Source organism: Mercenaria mercenaria, chromosome 9 (genome assembly GCF_021730395.1).
Source record: "Mercenaria mercenaria strain notata chromosome 9, MADL_Memer_1, whole genome shotgun sequence".
NCBI lineage: Eukaryota > Metazoa > Mollusca > Bivalvia > Venerida > Veneridae > Mercenaria > Mercenaria mercenaria.
The window spans coordinates 51,070,675-51,091,540 of NC_069369.1; the positions used below are offsets into that span (position 1 = coordinate 51,070,675).

General features: G+C 32.3%; 1 protein-coding gene across 1 annotated transcript in view; it reads left to right on the forward strand.

Moving 5' to 3' along the window:
• Positions 1-14,826, forward strand: part of LOC123546185 (CUB and sushi domain-containing protein 1-like) — a 36,251-nt gene extending 21,425 nt beyond the window's left edge. Inside the window, exons 9-21 of the mRNA XM_053550558.1 lie at positions 282-458; positions 2,095-2,271; positions 3,567-3,743; positions 4,871-5,047; positions 6,668-6,844; positions 8,139-8,315; positions 9,739-9,821; positions 10,850-10,921; positions 11,454-11,550; positions 12,788-12,888; positions 13,123-13,194; positions 14,399-14,549; positions 14,746-14,826. Of these exons, the coding sequence (XP_053406533.1) occupies positions 282-458; positions 2,095-2,271; positions 3,567-3,743; positions 4,871-5,047; positions 6,668-6,844; positions 8,139-8,315; positions 9,739-9,821; positions 10,850-10,921; positions 11,454-11,550; positions 12,788-12,888; positions 13,123-13,194; positions 14,399-14,549; positions 14,746-14,750 (1,643 nt within the window). The 3' untranslated portion in view covers positions 14,751-14,826. The remainder of the gene's footprint in view (positions 1-281; positions 459-2,094; positions 2,272-3,566; positions 3,744-4,870; positions 5,048-6,667; positions 6,845-8,138; positions 8,316-9,738; positions 9,822-10,849; positions 10,922-11,453; positions 11,551-12,787; positions 12,889-13,122; positions 13,195-14,398; positions 14,550-14,745) is intronic.
• Positions 14,827-20,866: the final 6,040 nt, after the last annotated feature.

Consider the following 20,866-nt stretch of genomic DNA (forward strand, 5'->3'; position numbering starts at 1 on the left):
GATAGCAATTTTCATTTTATAATTGGTATTTAAAATTCAATGAAACTAAATGGTAACAACATTAAAGTTAAACGATATGAATTGCATTTACTGTCGTTTTCTCCATTACATATCATAATAATGCTTTTTAATCTGTAAAAATGTTTTACTTGTGCTAGCAAAATAATAGAGATAACTCTTTTGAGGGGTCTTAAAAAGTGATGAGCTCATATTTCCATATGACAATACTGGGTAAGTATAACAGTTTGTTTATTGACTTTCCGTGTATTGTTTACTCTCAGAATGTGGACAACTTTCGGCACCAATCAATGGCAACGTTATGACTCCTAATGGTACAAAATATCTCAGTCAAGCTGAATACAGTTGCAACTATGGATACGTACTTCTAGGTGAAGTAAGGAATATTTGTAACGCTTCTGGTAACTGGAATGGAACAACACCAACATGTGGAGCTAAAGGTATTTATCAAATATAAGCTATAGATAACTTATGCATTGGTATGTTTTAACAATGCTTCAAAATAGGTCAACATTATATTTTAACAATGTCAATACGTATTTAAAACACAATCTTCGAATAACAGTTAAACTAGCAAAACTAGAAAGAATATCATTGCAACGTTTTGTCATCATGGTACTGTCGTATTTCGTTTTCTTGTGTTCATTTTTGTAACCAACAAAAAATATGGTTTAACAAATTCATCATCATATTCTTCTGTCCATCAGTTACCTAAATAATAAGTGTAATTGACTGAGCGTTGTGTTATATAGACCTATTCAATAAAATAGGATTAATGATTAATGTAAACACTATAAACCTGACTGAAATTGTTCTACCTACACTCATCTGTCAATCACATGATTCTATATCTGCAAAAAAACTTGTTACCTATGCGATTACCATAACATTGAAAAGAGAAAGAAGTACTGGTAATCTTCATGATTTAAAAAGCGCAGCTAAGGGAGCCACACCCGTACATCGTAAAGTAGGTCTGACTCTAGTGGAACGATGTAGCAGATGGCTTGCCTCAACAGTTCAACAATAAGGACATGTCATTATATGCAGGATGTAACATAGGGATGGGTAGAAAAGTTTGTGGGATGTATAAACATTAAAAAAATACATTTTGGTAGTGTACTGCTCACATCGTTGTTAGCCTGACATCGATGCAAAATTACATTTTCGAGATTCTGTTAATGAGTGTCTCACCTAATATCCAGTAACTACAATTTTTAGAAGTCGTAACGGCGGGGTAGCAGTGAGTTTTTGGCTTCCTCTTTAACTGACTACTTCATAAAATGTGTCAACTGCTCGGCTCTTTTATAAGATTTTCGTTAATGTTTTATTATGGATGTTAAACGGAGAACATGTCAATGAACACGTTATCTGGAATAACTCGATCTTTTGTATAATAAACGGCAGAAAATGTTTATAAAGAAATATTTGCTTTGTAAGATCGCCGTGTAGGTTTTATGCTTCTACGATGACATATAGGGAAATTGCCGTCTTACAACCATTTCAGGAAACTCCTTAAATAAAGAAATAATTTTGAAACAAATGTGACGTTAGTAAATAATTAAGTATTAATACACAACTACATGTGGTATCTAATTAAACGAACACTTAAACAAATAATTAATAAAAAACAATGAATAAACAATTCTCTTTTCAACATCTTAGTCATCAAGGTAACATGGAAACACAATACCCATATCAGACCATCAGTATAAATAGTCTTCTATGTGTGCAAAAAAGGAAAATGTTTCCTATTTGAAAATGATCTGAATAGAGCAAATGAAGAAAAAAGATAGAATTTTCATTTTATAATTGATATTTATATTAAACGCAAACAACAAACTAAATGGTAACAGCATCATCGTTAAACGATAAGAACCGCATTTACTGTCTTTTTCGCCATAACATATCATAGCATTTTTAATCTGTAAACATATTTTACATGCACCAAGAAAATGAAAGCGATTAGTTTTTTGGGAGGTGGGGGCATAAAAAGTAATTATCTCATTTTCCCATATGCCTATACTGGGTAAGTGTGACAGTTTGTTAATTGACGTTCTGTGTATTACTTATTCTCAGATTGTGGAAAGCTTTCGGCACCAAGCAATGGCAATGTCATGACTCCTAATGGCACAAAATATCTCAGTCAAGCTGAATACAAATGCAACTATGGATACGTACTTCGAGGTGAAGTAAGGAGAATTTGTAACGCTTCTGGTAACTGGAGTGGAACAACACCAACATGTGAGGCTAAAGGTATTTACCAAATATATGTTATAGATAACGTAATGGGTATGCATGTTTTAACAATGTTTCATAGAAGGGCGGCTTTATGTTGTAAAAATGTTGATACCTATGAAAAAACGCGATCTTCGAATTACATTTAAACTAGCAAAACTAGAAAGGAAATCATTGCAAAGTTTTGTCTGGTAATGTCGTATTGTATTTTCTTGTATTAGTCTTTGTAAACTAGAAATGGTTCAACAACTTAATCACCAAACTCTCTTGTCCATCAGTTACCTGAATAATCAGTGCAATTGTTGGACATTATGTCATGTAAACCTATTCAATAAAATAGGATTAATGACTAATGTAAACCCTATACATCTGATTAAAGTTGTTCTACCTACGTTCATCTGTCATTCACATCGTTCTGTATATTCAAAAAATAAACCTGTCACCTGTGAGAGTACGAGTTTTAGAAGAGATAAAAAGTTAAGGATATATTTACCGGAAGTAGAGAGCACAGCAATGACATACAGAGCCAAGCATCGAAAAGTAGGTCCGTCACAAAAAGAACTTTTGTGGAATGATATAGGAGATGGATTGCTTCAAAATTCAACAACATGTACATTTCATTATATGCATGGTAAAAATTGGGAATAAGTAAAAAAAATGTTAAAAAAATGTTAAGTAGGATTTTTAAACATTAAGTAAGCCACATTTTGGTAGTGGACTACTGACATCGTTGTAATTCTGACATCAATACAAAACCACTTTTCTAAGATTCCGTTCTAATATCCCGATCAACTTTGAGAACGGCGGTTTAGCAATGATTTTCAAGACAGTTTCGACTGTAATAGCTTCCTCTTTTACTGACTACTTCATAAAATATATCAACTGCTCTCTCTTTCATCAGCTTATTGTGAACGATAAACGGAAAACCTGACAATGAACACGTAATCTGGAATAACTTGATCTTAGAATTAAAACTAATGGAAATACAGAATCTGATAAAGACAAGGATAATAAAAAAATATATTTTATTGAACAACTATTTGACTTTCAATGAAACGATTTTATAATTGACATTTAAATTCTAGGCAAACAACAACAAATGGTAACAGCACAATAAATAAACAATATAAGCTGCATTTACTGTCCTTTTATCCATTACATATCATAATAATGCTTTTATATTTGTAAATGTGTTTTTTCTTGTGCAAAGAAAACAATAAAGATTAATCTTATGAGGGGCCATAAAAGTAATGATATCTTTTTTTTTGCTTTTGATTATACTGGGTAAATGTAACAGTATTACTAACCTTCAGATTGTGGAAAGCTTTCGGCACCAAGCAATGGCAATGTCATGAATCCTAATGGTACAAAATATCTCAGTCAAGCTGAATACAAATGCGAATACGGATACGTACTTCATGGTGAAATAAGGAGAATTTGTAATGCTTCTGGTAACTGGAATGGAACAACACCAACATGTGAGGCTAAAGGTATTTACCAAATATCAGTTATAGATTCTTAATTCTCGTGCGTTTTGTAACAATGCTTCTACATATTACGTAAACCTATAATTCAATGAAATAGGATTAATGAGTGTTCTGCAAAAAATAAACTAGTCACCTTTGAAGGGTTCATGATAGTCAAAAGAAGAATAAAAGGTTAGAGTAGATATCCGAAGTAAACTGCACAGCAAAGACAGGCAGAGTCATACATCATAATTAGAATCTTTAGTGGAATAATATAGCGGATATGTTCAACAAGAACATTCACTTATTTGGAAGACGCACATTGGGGATAGGTAGTAAAAAGGTTGCGGGGGATTTTTAATCATTAGATAAGCCACATAGTAGTAGTGGACTACTCACATCGTTATAAGTCTGACTTTTCCCAGATTCCGTTAATGTGTGTCTCTCTTAATATCAAATATAACTTTTAGAACGACATTGCAGCAGTGATTTTCTTCTATAATGGCTGACTCCTCGACTGACTGCTTCATAAAGCTGTCTTAACATGTTTTTATCAATATTTGATCGTTGAATATTTGATACTTTAATTTTACGTCCCTCTGATGTCCAAAACTTCGATGTAATAGAATGTTTATGTTCCGGCTGGAATACGGTTCCCCCCGCCATTTAATTTGACTTTTTTCCTTATTTCATGCGCCTTCTTTCGCCATTCGTCTCTCGGGATAGTAAATAAAATCTGTCAATATATCCTTAAGAAGCACGGAATGCAACCAAGCAAAATAATAGCAGACTCGGTTTGTTTAAATATGTTCATGAAAGGTAATGAAATATGAAACACCCCTCACCAAAAAAAATCCTCTTGGAATTTGGAATCATACAACTTTGACTGGTGGATAAATTGTATTGTGATGATCTGGAAATGAAAGATAAATTTCATTTAAAAAAATCCATTTTCTCTTGGGTTCTTGAATAAAAAGGCTGGTCTCAATTACTGATGTAGTTTTCTTCATTACATATCATAATAATGCTTTTTAATCTGTAAAAATGTTTTACTTGTGCTAGGAAAATAAACGAGATAACTCTTTTGAGGCGCCTTAAAAAGTGATGAGCTCATATTTCTATATGACTTTCCGTGTATTGTTTATTCTTAGAATGTGGACAGCTTTCGGCACCAATCAATGGCAACGTTATGACTCCTAATGGTACAAAATATCTCAGTCAAGCTGAATACAAATGCAACTATGGATACGTACTTCTAGGTGAAGTAAGGAATATTTGTAACGCTTCTGGTAACTGGAATGGAACAACACCAACATGTGGAGCTAAAGGTATTTATCAAATATAAGCTATAGATAACTTATATATTGGTATGTTTTAACAATGCTTCAAAATAGGCCAGCATTATATTTTAACAATGTCAATACGTATTTAAAACACGATCTTCGAATAACAGTTAAACTAGCAAAACTAGAAAGGTTTTGTCATCATGGTACTGTCGTATTTCGTTTTCATGTATTCATTTTTGTAACCAACAAAAAATGATTTAACAAATTCATCATCATATTCTTCTGTCCATCAGTTACCTAAATAATAAGTGTAATTGACTGAGCGTTGTGTTATATAGACCTATTCAATAAAATAGGATTAATGATTAATGTAAACACTATAAACCTGACTGAAATTGTTCAACCTACACTCATCTGTCATTCACATGATTCTATATCTGCAAAAAAACTTGTTACCTATGCGATTACCATAACATTTAAAAGAGAAAGAAGTACTGGTAACTTTCCTGATTTAAAAAGCGCAGCAAAGGGAGCCACACCCGTACATCGTAAAGTAGGTCTGACTCTAGTGGAACGATGTAGCAGATGGCTTGCCTCAACAGTTCAACAATAAGGACATGTCATTATATGCAGGATGTAACATAGGGATGGGTAGAAAATTTTGTGGGATGTATAAACATTCAAAAAATACATTTTGGTAGTGTACTGCTCACATCGTTGTTAGCCTGACATCGATGCAAAACTACATTTTCGAGATTCTGTTAATGAGTGTCTCACCTAATATCGAGTAACTACAATTTTTAGAAGTCGTAACGGCGGGGTAGCAGTGAGTTTTTGGCTTCCCCTTTTACTGACTACTTCATAAAATGTGTCAACTGCTCGGCTCTTTTATAAGATTTTCGTTAATGTTTTATTATGGATGTTAAACGGAGAACATGTCAATGAACACGTTATCTGGAATAACTCGATCTTTTGTATAATAAACGGACGCAAATGTTTATAAAGAAATATTTGCTTTGTAAGATCGCCGTGTAGGTTTTATGTTTCTACGATGACATATAGGGAAATTGCCGTCTTACAACCATTTCAGGAAACTCCTTAAATAAAGAAATAATTTTGAAACAAATGTGACGTTAGTAAATAATTAAGTATTAATACACAACTACATGTGGTATCTAATTAAACGAACACTTAAACAAATAATTAATAAAAAACAATGAATAAACATTTCTTTTTTCAACATCTTAGTCATCAAGGTAACATGAAAACACAATACCCATATCAGACCATCAATATAAATAGTCTTCTATGTGTGCAAAAAAGGAAAATGTTTCCTATTTGAAAATGATCTGAATAGAGCAAATGAACAAAAAAGATAGCATTTTCATTTTATAATTGATATTTATATTCAACGCAAACAACAAACTAAATGGTAACAGCATCATCGTTAAACGATATGAACCGCATTTACTGTCTTTTTCGCCATAACATATCATAGCATTTTTAATCTGTAAACATATTTTACATGCACCAAGAAAATGAAAGCGATTAGTTTTTTGGGAGGTGGGGGCATAAAAAGTAATTATCTCATTTTTCCATATGCCTATACTGGGTAAGTATAACAGTTTGTTAATTGACGTTCTGTGTATTACTTATTCTCAGATTGTGGACAGCTTTCGGCACCAAGCAATGGCAATGTCATGACTCCTAATGGCACAAAATATCTCAGTCAAGCTGAATACAAATGCAACTATGGATACGTACTTCGAGGTGAAGTAAGGAGAATTTGTAACGCTTCTGGTAACTGGAGTGGAACAACACCAACATGTGAGGCTAAAGGTATTTACCAAATATATGTTATAGATAACGTAATGCGTATGCATGTTTTAACAATGTTTCATAGAAGGGCGGCTTTATATTGTAAAAATGTTGATACCTATGAAAAAACGCGATCTTCGAATTACATTTAAACTAGCAAAACTAGAAAGAAAATCATTGCAAAGTTTTGTCTGGTAATGTCGTATTGTATTTTCTTGTATTAGTATTTGTTAGTAGGAAATGGTTCAACAACTTAATCACCAAACTCTCTTGTCCATCAGTTACCTGAATAATCAGTGCAATTGTTGGACATTATGTCATGTAAACCTATTCAATAGAATAGGATTAATGACTAATGTAAACCCTATACATCTGATTAAAGTTGTTCTACCTACGTTCATCTGTCATTCACATCGTTCTGTATATTTAAAAAGTAAACCTGTCACCTGTGAGAGTACGAGTTTTAGAAGAGATAAAAAGTTAAGGATATATTTACCGGAAGTAGAGAGCACAGCAATGACATACAGAGCCAAGCATCGAAAAGTAGGTCCGCAACAAAAAGAACTTTTTTGGAATGATATAGGATATGGATTGCTTTAAAATTCAACAACAAGTACATTTCATTATATGCATGGTAAAAATTGGGAATAAGTAAAAAAATGTTAAAAAAATGTTAAGTAGGATGTTTAAACATTAAGTAAGCCACATTTTGGTAGTGGACTACTGACATCGTTGTAATTCTGACATCAATACAAAACCACTTTTCTAAGATTCCGTTCTAATATCCCGATCAACTTTGAGAACGGCGGTTTAGCAATGATTTTCAAGACATTTTCGACTGTAATAGCTTCCTCTTTTACTGACTACTTCATAAAATATATCAACTGCTCTCTCTTTCATCAGCTTATTGTGAACGATAAACGGAAAACCTGACAATGAACACGTAATCTGGAATAACTTGATCTTAGAATTAAAACTAATGGAAATACAGAATCTCATAAAGACAAGGATAATAAAGAAATATATTTTATTGAACAACTATTTGACTTTCAATGAAACGATTTTATAATTGACATTTAAATTCTAGGCAAACAACAAACAAATTGTAACAGCATCATAAATAAACAATATAAGCTGCATTTACTGTCCTTTTATCCATTACATATCATAATAATGCTTTTATATTTGTAAATGTGTTTTTTCTTGTGCAAAGAAAACAATAAAGATTAATCTTATGAGGGGCCTTAAAAAGTAATGATATCTTTTTTTTCTTTTGATTATACTGGGTAAATGTAACAGTATTACTAACCTTCAGATTGTGGAAAGCTTTCGGCACCAAGCAATGGCAATGTCATGAATCCTAATGATACAAAATATCTCAGTCAAGCTGAATATAAATGCGAATACGGATACGTTCTTCATGGTGAAATAAGGAGAATTTGTAACGCTTCTGGTTACTGGAGTGGAACAACACCAACATGTGAGGCTAAAGGTATTTACCAAATATCAGTTATAGATTCTTAATTCTCGTGCGTTTTGTAACAATGCTTCTATATGTTACGTAAACCTATAATTCAATGAAATAGGATTAATGAGTGTTCTGCAAAAAAAAAAAAAAAAAAAAAAACTAGTCACCATTGAAGGTTTCATGATAGTCAAAAGAAGAATAAAAGGTTAGAGTAGATATCCGAAGTAAACTTCACAGCAAAGACAGGCAGAGTCATACATCATAATTAGAATCTTTAGTGGAATAACATACCGGATATGTTCAACAAGAACATTCACTTATATGCAAGATGCACATTGGGGATAGGTAGTAAAAAGGTTGCGGGAGATTTTTAATCATTAGATAAGCCACATAGTAATAGTGGACTACTCACATCGTTATTAGTCTGCCTTTTTCCAGATTCCGTTAATGTGTGTCTCTCTCAATATCAAATATAACTTTTAGAACGAATTGCGGCAGTGATTTTCTTCTATAATGGCTGACTCCTCGACTGACTGCTTCATAAAGCTGTCTTGTCATGTTTTCATCAATGTTTGACCATTGAATATTTGATACTTTAATTTTACGTCCCTCTAATGTCCAAAGCTTCGATGTAATAGAATGTTTATGTTCCGGCTGGAATACGGTTCCCCCCGCCATTTAATTTGACTTTTTCCCTTATTTCATGCGCCTTCTTTCGCCATTCGTCTCTCGGGATAGTGAATAAAATCTGTTAGTAGATCCTTAAGAAGCACGGAATGCAACCAAGCAAAATAATAGCAGACTCGGTTTGTTTAAATATGTTCATGAAAGGTAATGAAATATGAAACACCCCTCACCAAAAAAAATACTCTTGGAATTTGGGATCATACAACTTTGACTGGTGGATAAAGTGTATTGTGATGATCTGGAAATGAAAGATAAATTTCATTTAAAAAAATCCATTTTCTCTTGGGTTCTTGAATAAAAAGGCTGATCTCAATTACTGATGTAGTTTGCTTATTTTCTCAACGAAAATATACTGGAGAGATGTTTTCTTTAGAAGGTGATTGTTCTTCTTTCATTTGACATTTTTTCCCCAGCTAACGGAGTGCTTTGTTGTGGCGTTATCGGGTATGTTTGGCTTCAGAGCTGTAATATCGATATTTGTTTTAACATCGATAAACATTGAACGTTTCATTCAAATAACAAAACAACAAACAAAAGGTGGGATATATTATGAAAGGGTCATATAAGTGATCTCCTATTCGGCGTTCGTAGACTTTGCAAGGTCGGATCGGATCACACTCGGCGCTTCCGCACCTCGTGAGACCCGATCTTACAACATCCACTCAAGCAGAATACAGCATCCCATATCTAGCTACTATTATATTAACCCTATTTTATTTTGCATTTTATTGATAGATTGAATCAAACGTATTTTTTACAGCCGACAGGATGACATGCTTACAATGTAGGGATGTGTACCACACAAATCTATGCAATACAGTTACCAAGTGTGCTTTAGGACAGGTAAATATGTATAACATCATGATGAAAATTACTGTATTGTCACCGTTCTTACATCATATCAAAATCTAAATATATAAAAATGATGATAAAGATAATGACAAAAAATGATTATTATTTTTCAACCATATTTCTGTAGCACTGTATATATACACGTTCATTAGTGCATCACACTATCAATTTGAAAGTTGAAATTTGAAAGTTACGAAAGGGAATATATATCTAAAAAAACTGCAGTAATAATAATCTAATCTTGAAATAAAAATATAGACAAACAAGCAGAAAAATGTAGGCATAAAAACGACTGAAAGAAATAATTAATCGGCCAGTTTCCAAAGCGTGTTCAAAGAAAAACAATATACAGCTATAGTATTTGACTGAGATGACATAGCAATAATAAAGGTCATTACTCTGATCATGTTATGGATTTTATTCATGTACAAGGTCAGACGAATGTTTGCCATCAAGTAAAAATTTGACTTTTCCTTGATTTTTTTGGGAATAACTTTATGTTGCAATATATTTGGAAGGTAGATGTTTTATCTTACAGTGTGTAGTTAAATAGATATTGCACATACAATTAGGCTATGTCAAAAATGCTTGTGTCATTATCAATGAATGAAATAATTATTCTTTCTTTCTTTAAATAGTTGAACAATTTGAATCTTGCGTATCGAAAAATAAATTGTATTTTCTCCACTTAGAAAATCTGGCATTGACAAAAAATTATTCAACATTGTCATATCAGCCTTGTCTATGACTACAAAACTTTGGACGTCGTACTTTTCTTGTTGATGCACATGTCTACTTTTCTTACAGAAACGAACCTTTTTACATCCTTTGTAACTTTTGATTTACAGATTGTATTTCTGAAATCAATATTGTCTATTCAATCACACTATTGAGGAGCGTGTATTTTCTAGGCCACATCAAACTGTTCTTTATGCATGTTTAGCTAACTTAACGTTCGTTTCAACACATTCATATAGAGAATATAATTGCTTGATTTTGTTTATCAAAACGTGATTCAGGTATGCTATGTGGAGAAATTTACAACACATAATGGACAAGTCCGTTACAACACAGGATGTGCCGATTTAAAAGTAAGCTGTTTTAACATGTCAATTATTCTTTCAAATTGGTCTCTGTGGTAAAAAATTTGTCTTCAAGATGCTATTCCCTGAAAAAAGTATTAGAGATAGTATAACGTTTAAATTTTAAACATGTATAACAGGACCTCATATGGTTTAAATCGGAAAAAAATACAAAAAGGTACGAACATTATGTAATTAATTTTTAACTTTATTTCCATGGAGTGGACACAGCATTTGCATATACGTATATAACTTCAATAGACGCGCTACTGAAGCGTCATTTGTGCGAGAAGGTTCCATTATAAACTATTTTAAGATGTTCCCTGTTTCAAGCAGGTATTAACAAAAATTAGAAAAACTTGATATTACAAATAGAGCGTCAAATTTTGTTTGTCATCTGTGATTTTTCACAGTGACGTACCGTTCTTCGTAGTTGTTTATTAATAAATATATAGAAGTAGACATGGTTGGAAGGAACACATTTGACATTTTTCAGGAAATCAGCGTTACATTTAAATATTTGTTGTAATTTAAAATGCAGCAATGCAGCATCCACCAGCGACGTCAAAAGAGATCCGCAAATTGTCTCGAGTGCTGCACCTCTGATCTATGTAACTTTGCCGGATGTGGAAGCCAAGGTTTTTTTGTCCTAAAAATATTAAAGGCTTAATTTCAACGTTTCGAAGTAATACATATTGAATTTAAGTCCCCAGTGAAATTACTGTATCACCTCAATAGAGATCTTGCCAGTTTCAATTGTTTCAAAAATCACTTTAAAGGCACTGGTCTCAAGATCATACAAAATTTATTATTTATGATTGTCGGAAAATATGTTTGATTTGAAGAAAAACACTTCGATGTATTAAGACTTAATTGAGACTGTTTCCAAAACCAGTGGTCAGTTTTAAAACCTAGTGTAAATTCAATAGTTAGTTATTAAGTGCTTTGTCTCTCGTTTGTTCGATTGGCCATACATCCGATTCCCTGTTCAGCTGAACTGAGATATCTTGATTATGTTGTTAAGGCGGTGCGAGGGGGCAAATAACACAATGTAACATAATAATTATTTCAACTCTACAGACAGAGATTAAAACACTCGAATATAATATGATCGAGTCTCTAGCATACGATTTTGTATTTCTACCAAATGACTTATGCATAGGCAAGTACTAAACATCCACCTTCAATTGAAATGCGGAATTCTGCTTAACCCGGGTCTTGATGGCCTGGTCAATGGCATGCTTTTGCACTACCGTCTGTGAACAGGCTCAGTCAAACCGAAATGCAACATTTTATCGTGTTTAGCGACCTCTGTAGTTATTACTTTTTAGTTTTGATACTTGTATTAAAATAATTGTATGTACATGAATGCTCATGGTTTAGAGACATAAAGAGAAAAATAATTACAGCAGATGAACTTTATATGCACAATAGATAATATTCAATGTTTTAAATACTGTGTACTCTTTCTAACCACCAGTTCGCATTTTTGCACAACGCTGCGGTGCTTAAATATTTCGGTTTTGCTTACAGTCTTTTTCCATATTACACACTGTAACTTTAGTTCCCATTTAAAATAAATGATAAATGAATTAAACCGATTTACTTATCCGCTAAATTTGTCTGTTGACTTATGACGCATTGCTTGTTCTGTAAACGTCTTCATCTTCAGTCATTACGATCGTCTCGAATTTAAATAGAATTATGTCCGTCTAAACCATTTCTTATTTTTAAAAAGAAGCAAAACGAACATTTTCATGTTAATACTAGAAATAATAAAGACACATACTGAAAGAGTCGAGAGTCTTCTACAAAAGTCACTGTTTTGATCAGAATGTTGAATGTGAAATAACATAATACTGTATTATAATTAAGGACTACCTGACCGGAACGAGAGAGGCCCTCTGTGTTACGATTGTGCATTCACGTATAATATGGACGAATGCAAAACCATCAGCTTATGTAATCGCTATGAAGTAAGTTCAAAACTTACATATCACAAAAGTTTTAGAAGTTTTTCATACTTGTTTGAATCTTAGCTCATTTAAACGTTAAACTACAAGATTATCTAAAATTCCACAAAAGTAGTAAGGCTAATTGCAATTTTCTTCTGTTTAATAGAATACTTAAGATTTTTAAAACTCAATTCAAACTTTATTGCTTTACTTTACTATTAAGTGTTTACCGTAAATAATTCTTTTATGTGGCAGAGCTGCAGCATTGAGAAATATGACTGGGGTGGTCTGTATGATCAATTCATATCGGAATGTAAAAATAATCAGGTCAGTAGTCAACTTCTTTCTTTGTCCATGATGTTAAAATGAGCATTTCTTTTTCTGGCCGTAGGCCGATATTGATTTCATATTTACTCCCTCTTTATATCTGGGGTGAATGTCTTTTAACACCTGGTTAAAACTGTACATTTTAATTGGTGGATGAAACAAATACGCAGGTTTCCGAATGAAATAGATAATAATTTCTTTAGGTATGTGCAGGTGCTCTGAGCTGTATTGTTAGACAACATAATCCGTCGCAAGGCTCCTTTGGAAATAGCTTGTAAAACGTCATAATACTCTGCGGCAGATTTCGATTCTGGCTCTCTGATACGGAGTGATCTCCCGTAAACGATTTACAGTCAACTCGTCCCCCACTTAATTCGTCCCAATTATGACCATTTCGTATCCCTTGACGATTTTGAAAACGGTCATTTCACCGATCCCCTACTTTTCAGATCCTCCTTTATAGTCTTATTTTTTGTCAAAGTTTCCTAGATTGTGATTAATATTATCCGAATTGTATGTAAAAGTGCAGAATGCATGCACGAGATATTTCTTGTTGCACATTTAATTGATGATATTACCAATTAAAAGAAGTCCCCTGAATGAGTAGCAAACAGAGGAAGTTCCCTGAATTGTTTGATACACAATTATTTGAGCAAATCTCGTGCACGCAGCTAAATCATGACATATTTGTACAATTTAGTTTGTCCACGTATTATATGCGGTACAACTAGTTAGAAAAACTCTCTGAAGAAAGTACTAACAACATTTTGAGTTGAATACTCAATTTATTAATTTGTAGTTCTAAGAGGCAAGTGTCACTAAAATCTAGAGAAAGAAAGCTTTTTTTTTCAGATGAAATGTGTTTTTTTCTAGGGAAAGAGATGATATTCAAAAGAAGAAACTAAGTAAAACACTATACTATCAACTTGTCAGCTTTTCTTGCAGGAGCGTTTTTGTCACTGAATAAGATACGCTTTTTTTACGAAGCACCTCGAGTATTATGATAAAAACTATTACAACAAAACTTATCAGATTATTTTACCATAAGGTTTACGAATAGCTTCATACAATAGAATTATTTACTCCTCAAGTGCTCAAATACGAAACCACGCGTTTTATGACTCCAATTAAAGTATAAATTGATTATTATGTAGTAAAAATCAAACTTGTTTTTGTATCTTTTAATCTACTAACATTTTTACAGTGCCTTTCTTTAAAACGGTCAGACAGAACAGGGAAGAATTCCAGAATGATGTCAAGGTCCACTCCAATTTGTCAGCGCTGTTGTGAGAATGATCTTTGCAATTTTTATTGCAATGTTACAGCTCAGACTGACACTGGGGTAGCACTAATTGGTGAGATCAAAATAATCGCATTTATATATATTGGTGATATTGATTTCTCATTAAAAATAAAACATTATACAAAATATAAGGTAAAATAGAAAACAAAAAACATTTACGACGTAGTTAATGATTTCAAATTATCTATAACAAAGTACATGTAAAAAGTTATTCTGTAAGCTATCAATGTCTACATTTTTTCTTGTAGGATGACTATAGCCATGCAGATGATTCAATGGATTGTCCAAAATGACTTGTCGTAATTCATTGTATTAAAACTGCATTGATACGATCGACTTCCCTACTTCATTTTCTTTTTTAAAACATATATGATGATGAAGAGGGTGAGAAAAAAATCCTCACTACTAACTAGTTACCCACTTCTCAGTACATAAACTTCATGTAAATCAATCTGATAATACCGGTAAAATAAACTGTACTACAAGATGATAGGTGGAAAATTTAGGCCCTTCCCGAATTAATGTGTTTGCAAATTTATTAAGTCAATCTTTTTTTTCAATATAGTTTTAAAACGTAGATGAACAACTATCTTGCACCGTAGAAACAAACTGTGATCTAAACTTAACTATCTATATCAAATAATTGGCAGATTGGTACACTGATTCAGTAGCTTGTGGAGACATTAAACAAATCGTCTTGGCCTAATATATGTCAAGGTCAGTTTGTAACTAGATACATTTACCTCTCATGTATAATCACCATCATGCAAACACAAATTATGGAGCGTCCTTTAAACTGGTAAACAGCGCATGGCCAACATGAAATTTAAAGTAAGATTAAGGCTGTTATATCACACTCCTCAGTTTCTAAAAATTAGGCAGGTGGTCTCTCGTTTTCTTATGTTGTTCAATAACTTGCAGGGGCTCTCCAAAATGCGAGTTCTATAAAAGTACACTCCTATGATAAAAAATACAAGTTCACAGTTGATCGTACAAATAAAGTGTTTACTAGTCACTATTTTGAAAATTGAGGTGTTTAATTAGTCCAATTGTAAAGAGTTTGAAATTTAACTTCGAAAATATAAAACAAATGAATATATTTGTTTTATGAAATACATTTAATTGTTTTATTTTCATCAACTCTATATTTGAAATTTCTCGAGTCGAGTCAGATAAAAGCTTGGAAAATGGAAATGTAAAAATAAGTATGAATATGCAGCTGATAAATATCAAAACACGGACCGAGAACAGCTATAATATACTTTCTCAGTTTGATAACCAGCCCTGACTTATTATTTGCATTTACGTTAATTTGTTTTGTATAGAATAGTGATACTGTTTTGAAAAAAATCCCTAAACAAGGTTTTGTTTTTTCTTTGTCATCATTTAGCATTTTTTTACAGTTGTGATAAATGCTAGTGCAAGGTCGGAAAACCATTCGATGATTTGAAAATCGTTTTACAGTCTTTTCACAATCTGCAACTGACAGAAGTCGGTGTAATAATTAGTTTATCATGATGATGGAAGTATAGAACGAGTTTAGGAGCTGTTTACGGACATAAAACATTTTCGAAATTAATCAGTCGACTCCGTCATTGATAATATATATTTACAACGATATTATAAATTAAACGAAAAATAAGCGGATCCGCATCCCAAAATATTTTCAGTTATAGATTTTCTTCAGGTATATCGCAGAAAATGCTGAAATTGTGTGTAAAACCCATTTTATTATGACTAGATATTTCACCTCGTCCTTAAACTGAACTATAATATGTGCGTTCCCATGTACTTAACATGTATCATCAAAATTTATTTTTAATACAAAATAAATGTAAATTAGTAGATGCAGACATATATACCTACACTAAATGGACATACAAAAAGTCTATATGCGTTTTTGCCCTAAAAGGCGATGTTTTGATTTAGAACTATTTTGTTTTTAACCATATTACGCTCCTATTGTGCTATTTTTTTAGCTGTTAAATGTGCATATATTACACGCTCTGTGCATTCGATATTATAATATTCGGCCAAACTCCTGTGGTATCCGTTTGTTTTACGGAAAGAAAGTTTAGTTAAGTGTATTAATATTATTATTAGTATTGTAAGTGAAACACGTACTCGTCCTTCGTATCTGTGGCTCAGTGGTTACAGCACATGACTCGTATGCGTGAAATCGCTGGTTCGAGTCCATTAGAAAGAACATTTTTATTTTTCATTTTTAATTGTTATTATGATTTCCGATGACAGCAGTACCGGCACTGCGATGAATTTACCTAGTTGTAATTCATATTTATGCAAGTTGTAAGGTAGTGAAATGAACTGTGAATAAAAACAATAACGTAAAAATAAATATGAAAAGTGAGAAATTTAAAGAAAGAGGTAAAAACAAAAAAAAAATACTTGACATTATATGTAAGAGAAGGCACGTGGTAGAATCATCATTCTTTTGTAAGCCAGATCGATGGCTTCCTTGTATTTAAGTGAAGTCTAGAACCTAACTTAGTGAGGAGCAAGGGATTCTAATTCATTCTAATAATAAATGTATTAATTGATTATTTACAGCAAATAAGTTGCTACAATTAAACTAAACTCATCTTTTTATACCGAATATAGGGCTTGAAAAAATAGTCTGTCATGACAACATCAGACGATCAGTGAAATTTGGCATTTACAATAGGTAATTATTAAATGATATTTATAATCATTTAGGACCAGAAATCATAAGAAACCAGATAAAACTGGAAACTGGAACACATTTATTATTTTACATTATGCAATGGCTGTTAGATCAATAAGTATTAGATACGAATTTCTTGATAAAAAACTTAGAATGTCTGCATTCAAAATAATGACAGAATTTAACAAAGTTCATTTCTACAGCTGTATATAGAAGTTTTTACAGCTGTAGAAATAAAATTAGAAACTTTTGATGACTCTCTCACATAGAATTTTTGTATATTACAGTTGTAGAAATGAACTTAGAAAATTTATGATGATTCTTCCTTGTGATAATATTTCTAAGTCGAAATCTACAGCTGTAACTTTATGTATGAATGTTACGTCTGATAAATTTTAAAGCTGTAAATCTTACACATCAAAATTCTACACCTGTAACTTTTCGACTGTATTTTTTACTTACAGGTCTTTTTTCAGCTGTATTCGTAAAATCAGATCTTTTACAGTCGTTGTACAGCTGTAAAACAGTTGATATTATTGTATAGGTGAATAGGAAAACCAACAGTGTATTTTCTAGATAAGAGAAGAAGTTATATTCGTATTTTTGATGAAAGTCTTCTTCTAATTTCTACTTCTGTTATTAAACATTATGTTTACACAATTAAAGAATTAAAGGTAACGTTATAATGCTATGTTCAGAGGCTAGTCCTTTCTGATTTGTTGATACTTAATAAATTCTTGAAATTAACCAATGTTATAGCTATTTTCTGAGTCTGGTCACAAATTGTATTGATTGGCTTATCCTTGACCATGGGTAAACACTGATATCTTGACTTTTATGAGTGTTACATACATACTATAAACTTCAAGTATAAATGTACAGGTATTTCTGAAGCGTCATATCTTTAAATGAACAAAACAATTATGAGATATTTTGAAAATATAGAATGAAAACATGACTCTGATATAAACATTGAATAAGCAATGTGAGCTTTCATTATCATTAGTTAACATTTAGTGAACGAATTCCATATTTCAAATAGTGGGAATGTAGGTGTAAGATAGCTTTCACTGTTCAGTGTCAGCTATTATGCTTGCATTATGTACATTGAGACAGATTTTCGTTCATATCGTACATGGCGATATAGCTTGTTCAATGAAAAATAAATGTTTGTTTTTAAAGTACATGTATATCTTATGTTTCGCTACTCTGTCATTTTCTATATATTAAGAAACGCGCACTATTTACACATACTCCAAGTCTACGACACATGTGTACATATAAATATCATAACAAGTGGTTGCAGTATTGGCGATTAAATTTTCTGCTCAACCAACCAACTTATTTCTGTAAAGTTGTTGATGTGTGTGTTTAAAACCTTCCATCACTATTAACCATTTATATGTGTGCGTGTTTTTTTTTTCTTTTCAAAAAAACAAACAAACAACAACAACAAAAGACAAATAACTTGCTTCGACGCGGACTGCAGATAACGGACTATGCGCTAATACAGTAGGGAGTTCCTTAGAATACTTAAATGAAACATACGTAAGGTATATATAGTAATGTTACAGTACATTTCTGTGCAAATACTATGCCTGTTATAAAAAGTACAAAGAACAACAGTCGATGCAATTACAAATTACAATAAATGTGTAACCCTATTACTTTACAACAGAATGCCCCTATAAGCCTTGTATGTTTTAATGTTTGTTAAAAATGATTTTCGACGTACTCTGGTCTCTGTGTCACGTAACAATATGACGTGAACGATTAAACACGTTACATTTTAACTCGTTAATATAGTTTATAAGATCACATTTTCTAATTTATTTTTATTATTCTTACTGAATTATTTGCACTTAAATCCGCCTTATTCTAATAATTAAAACTTAAAGATAACACCAACTAGGACACATTTTATGTTTGTGCCGAAAATGGCCTTTACGATTTCGACAATTTCTACTTTTAGAATGTTTACGTCTGTGTGATCTCTAGACTTGCAATAGAGACCTTGTATCTTAATTTCGTGATAAATGTCAATAAATTGTACAAAGCGAGAGCGATATGATACCAAGCGAAAAGTTTCTGTTAAAATATAGTCGACTTCATTGTAACAGTATATACCTTTTTTTTCTATTCGGAAATAATTACTGAACTATAAAACTTTAAAATTTAAAATAGGCCGACAAAATAAGGAAATAGATAAACATAAATGATATCGCCCTGATGCATCCCAATAACGTTAAAGTATAAAGACTGTAATCGCATTCCATATTTTGTTACTTTAAATGTCATTTTTATTAACTTCAGATATATTGTGAAATATTTCATAAAAGAGATATTTTGATAAAATAAGTAATTTAATACTTTCTGATTTACTTCTATTTTATTGTTTTTGAACACATGATACACAGCGCATATACATGATAAGTAACAAAAGCAAATGGGTTGGGCTACAAGTTATTACAACATTAGAAGTTTGCGTTACATTAATGTCAAATGAAAAATGAAGTTTAATACTTTCCCTAAGCATACGAGAAAATCTAATTTATGAATCTTTCATCCCGTCGGATTTGTCGGCGCATTTTCCTCTGAAATGCATCCTCGGGCAAAAATCCTATTTCTGAAAAATGTTGGTTCACGTGACCAAGAAAAATGAACCTTTAAAACGTAGTAATTGTTCCATGGAGCATTCAACCAAAGTACTTCGATATGTCAATCTGTCGAGCGCATGTTTCTTGGTGTCTTGACAGGGAGACAATGGGGAAACACGATATTTCGAAGGCCAAAATACGTCAAAATATCTTGCCGTGTCCGCGAATTTAAAAGACATGTTGGCGTCCAACAATTGCCGCATAATTGCATAATTTTCTGTTTTGGACCCGTTAACGCAATAATGTGATAAATCAGCAGTTCGGCAGACCTACGAACACAGCACCAAAGTCACTCCCACGCACATAATATCATCATTACCATATTGCCATCAGTGTCGTCGTCGACGTCATGATCAGTTTTGTCAACATGGTGAAAAGGTTAAGCGTGGCTTTGTATATTAGGCGGAGGAGTAAATCTCCTAGTTTACCATATATGATCAAAATGTAAACTAAAGCCAATGCGGTTACATGAATAAGTAAGACAAACACTGGACAGCATATAGCTTTAGTGGCAAGAAGTTAACACCACGTGCCGAAGTGTGCGTGCCAAAGGACATGTAAATGTGTTGAAATGAAACAGTCTTCAAAAAGAAGTTATTTTACAAATGTGAACTTTTTAACGGTTTAGTTTATATCAATAACAAAAGTTTTAGCTTTTACTTTAAAGTTGTGATCCGCAGAATGCAACTCTTGCCTCAGGCAAGTACTTACAAGCAGAAATATCTATTAGTTTACTTCCCTTGAAATTGAGTGGAAAATGGGAACGGTTTTAGAGTTAATATCATACCTTTTTGCACAACAAAAATATCTAAGATACATTCATATGTGTTTGATTTACCTTTTGAACACTGCTTCATATCTTTTTTTCAGCTTACTTTTGGTAAAAAATCTAGAGAATGCATTGCGTAAGTTCTAGTTAGCCCATTAATATACTATAATTTACTATGCGTAACTATGCCTTTATCATGTTTTTGGATCGATTGTCTCACAATCGATCCAAAGTTAACAATGCAGAAATTTCCTTACTGC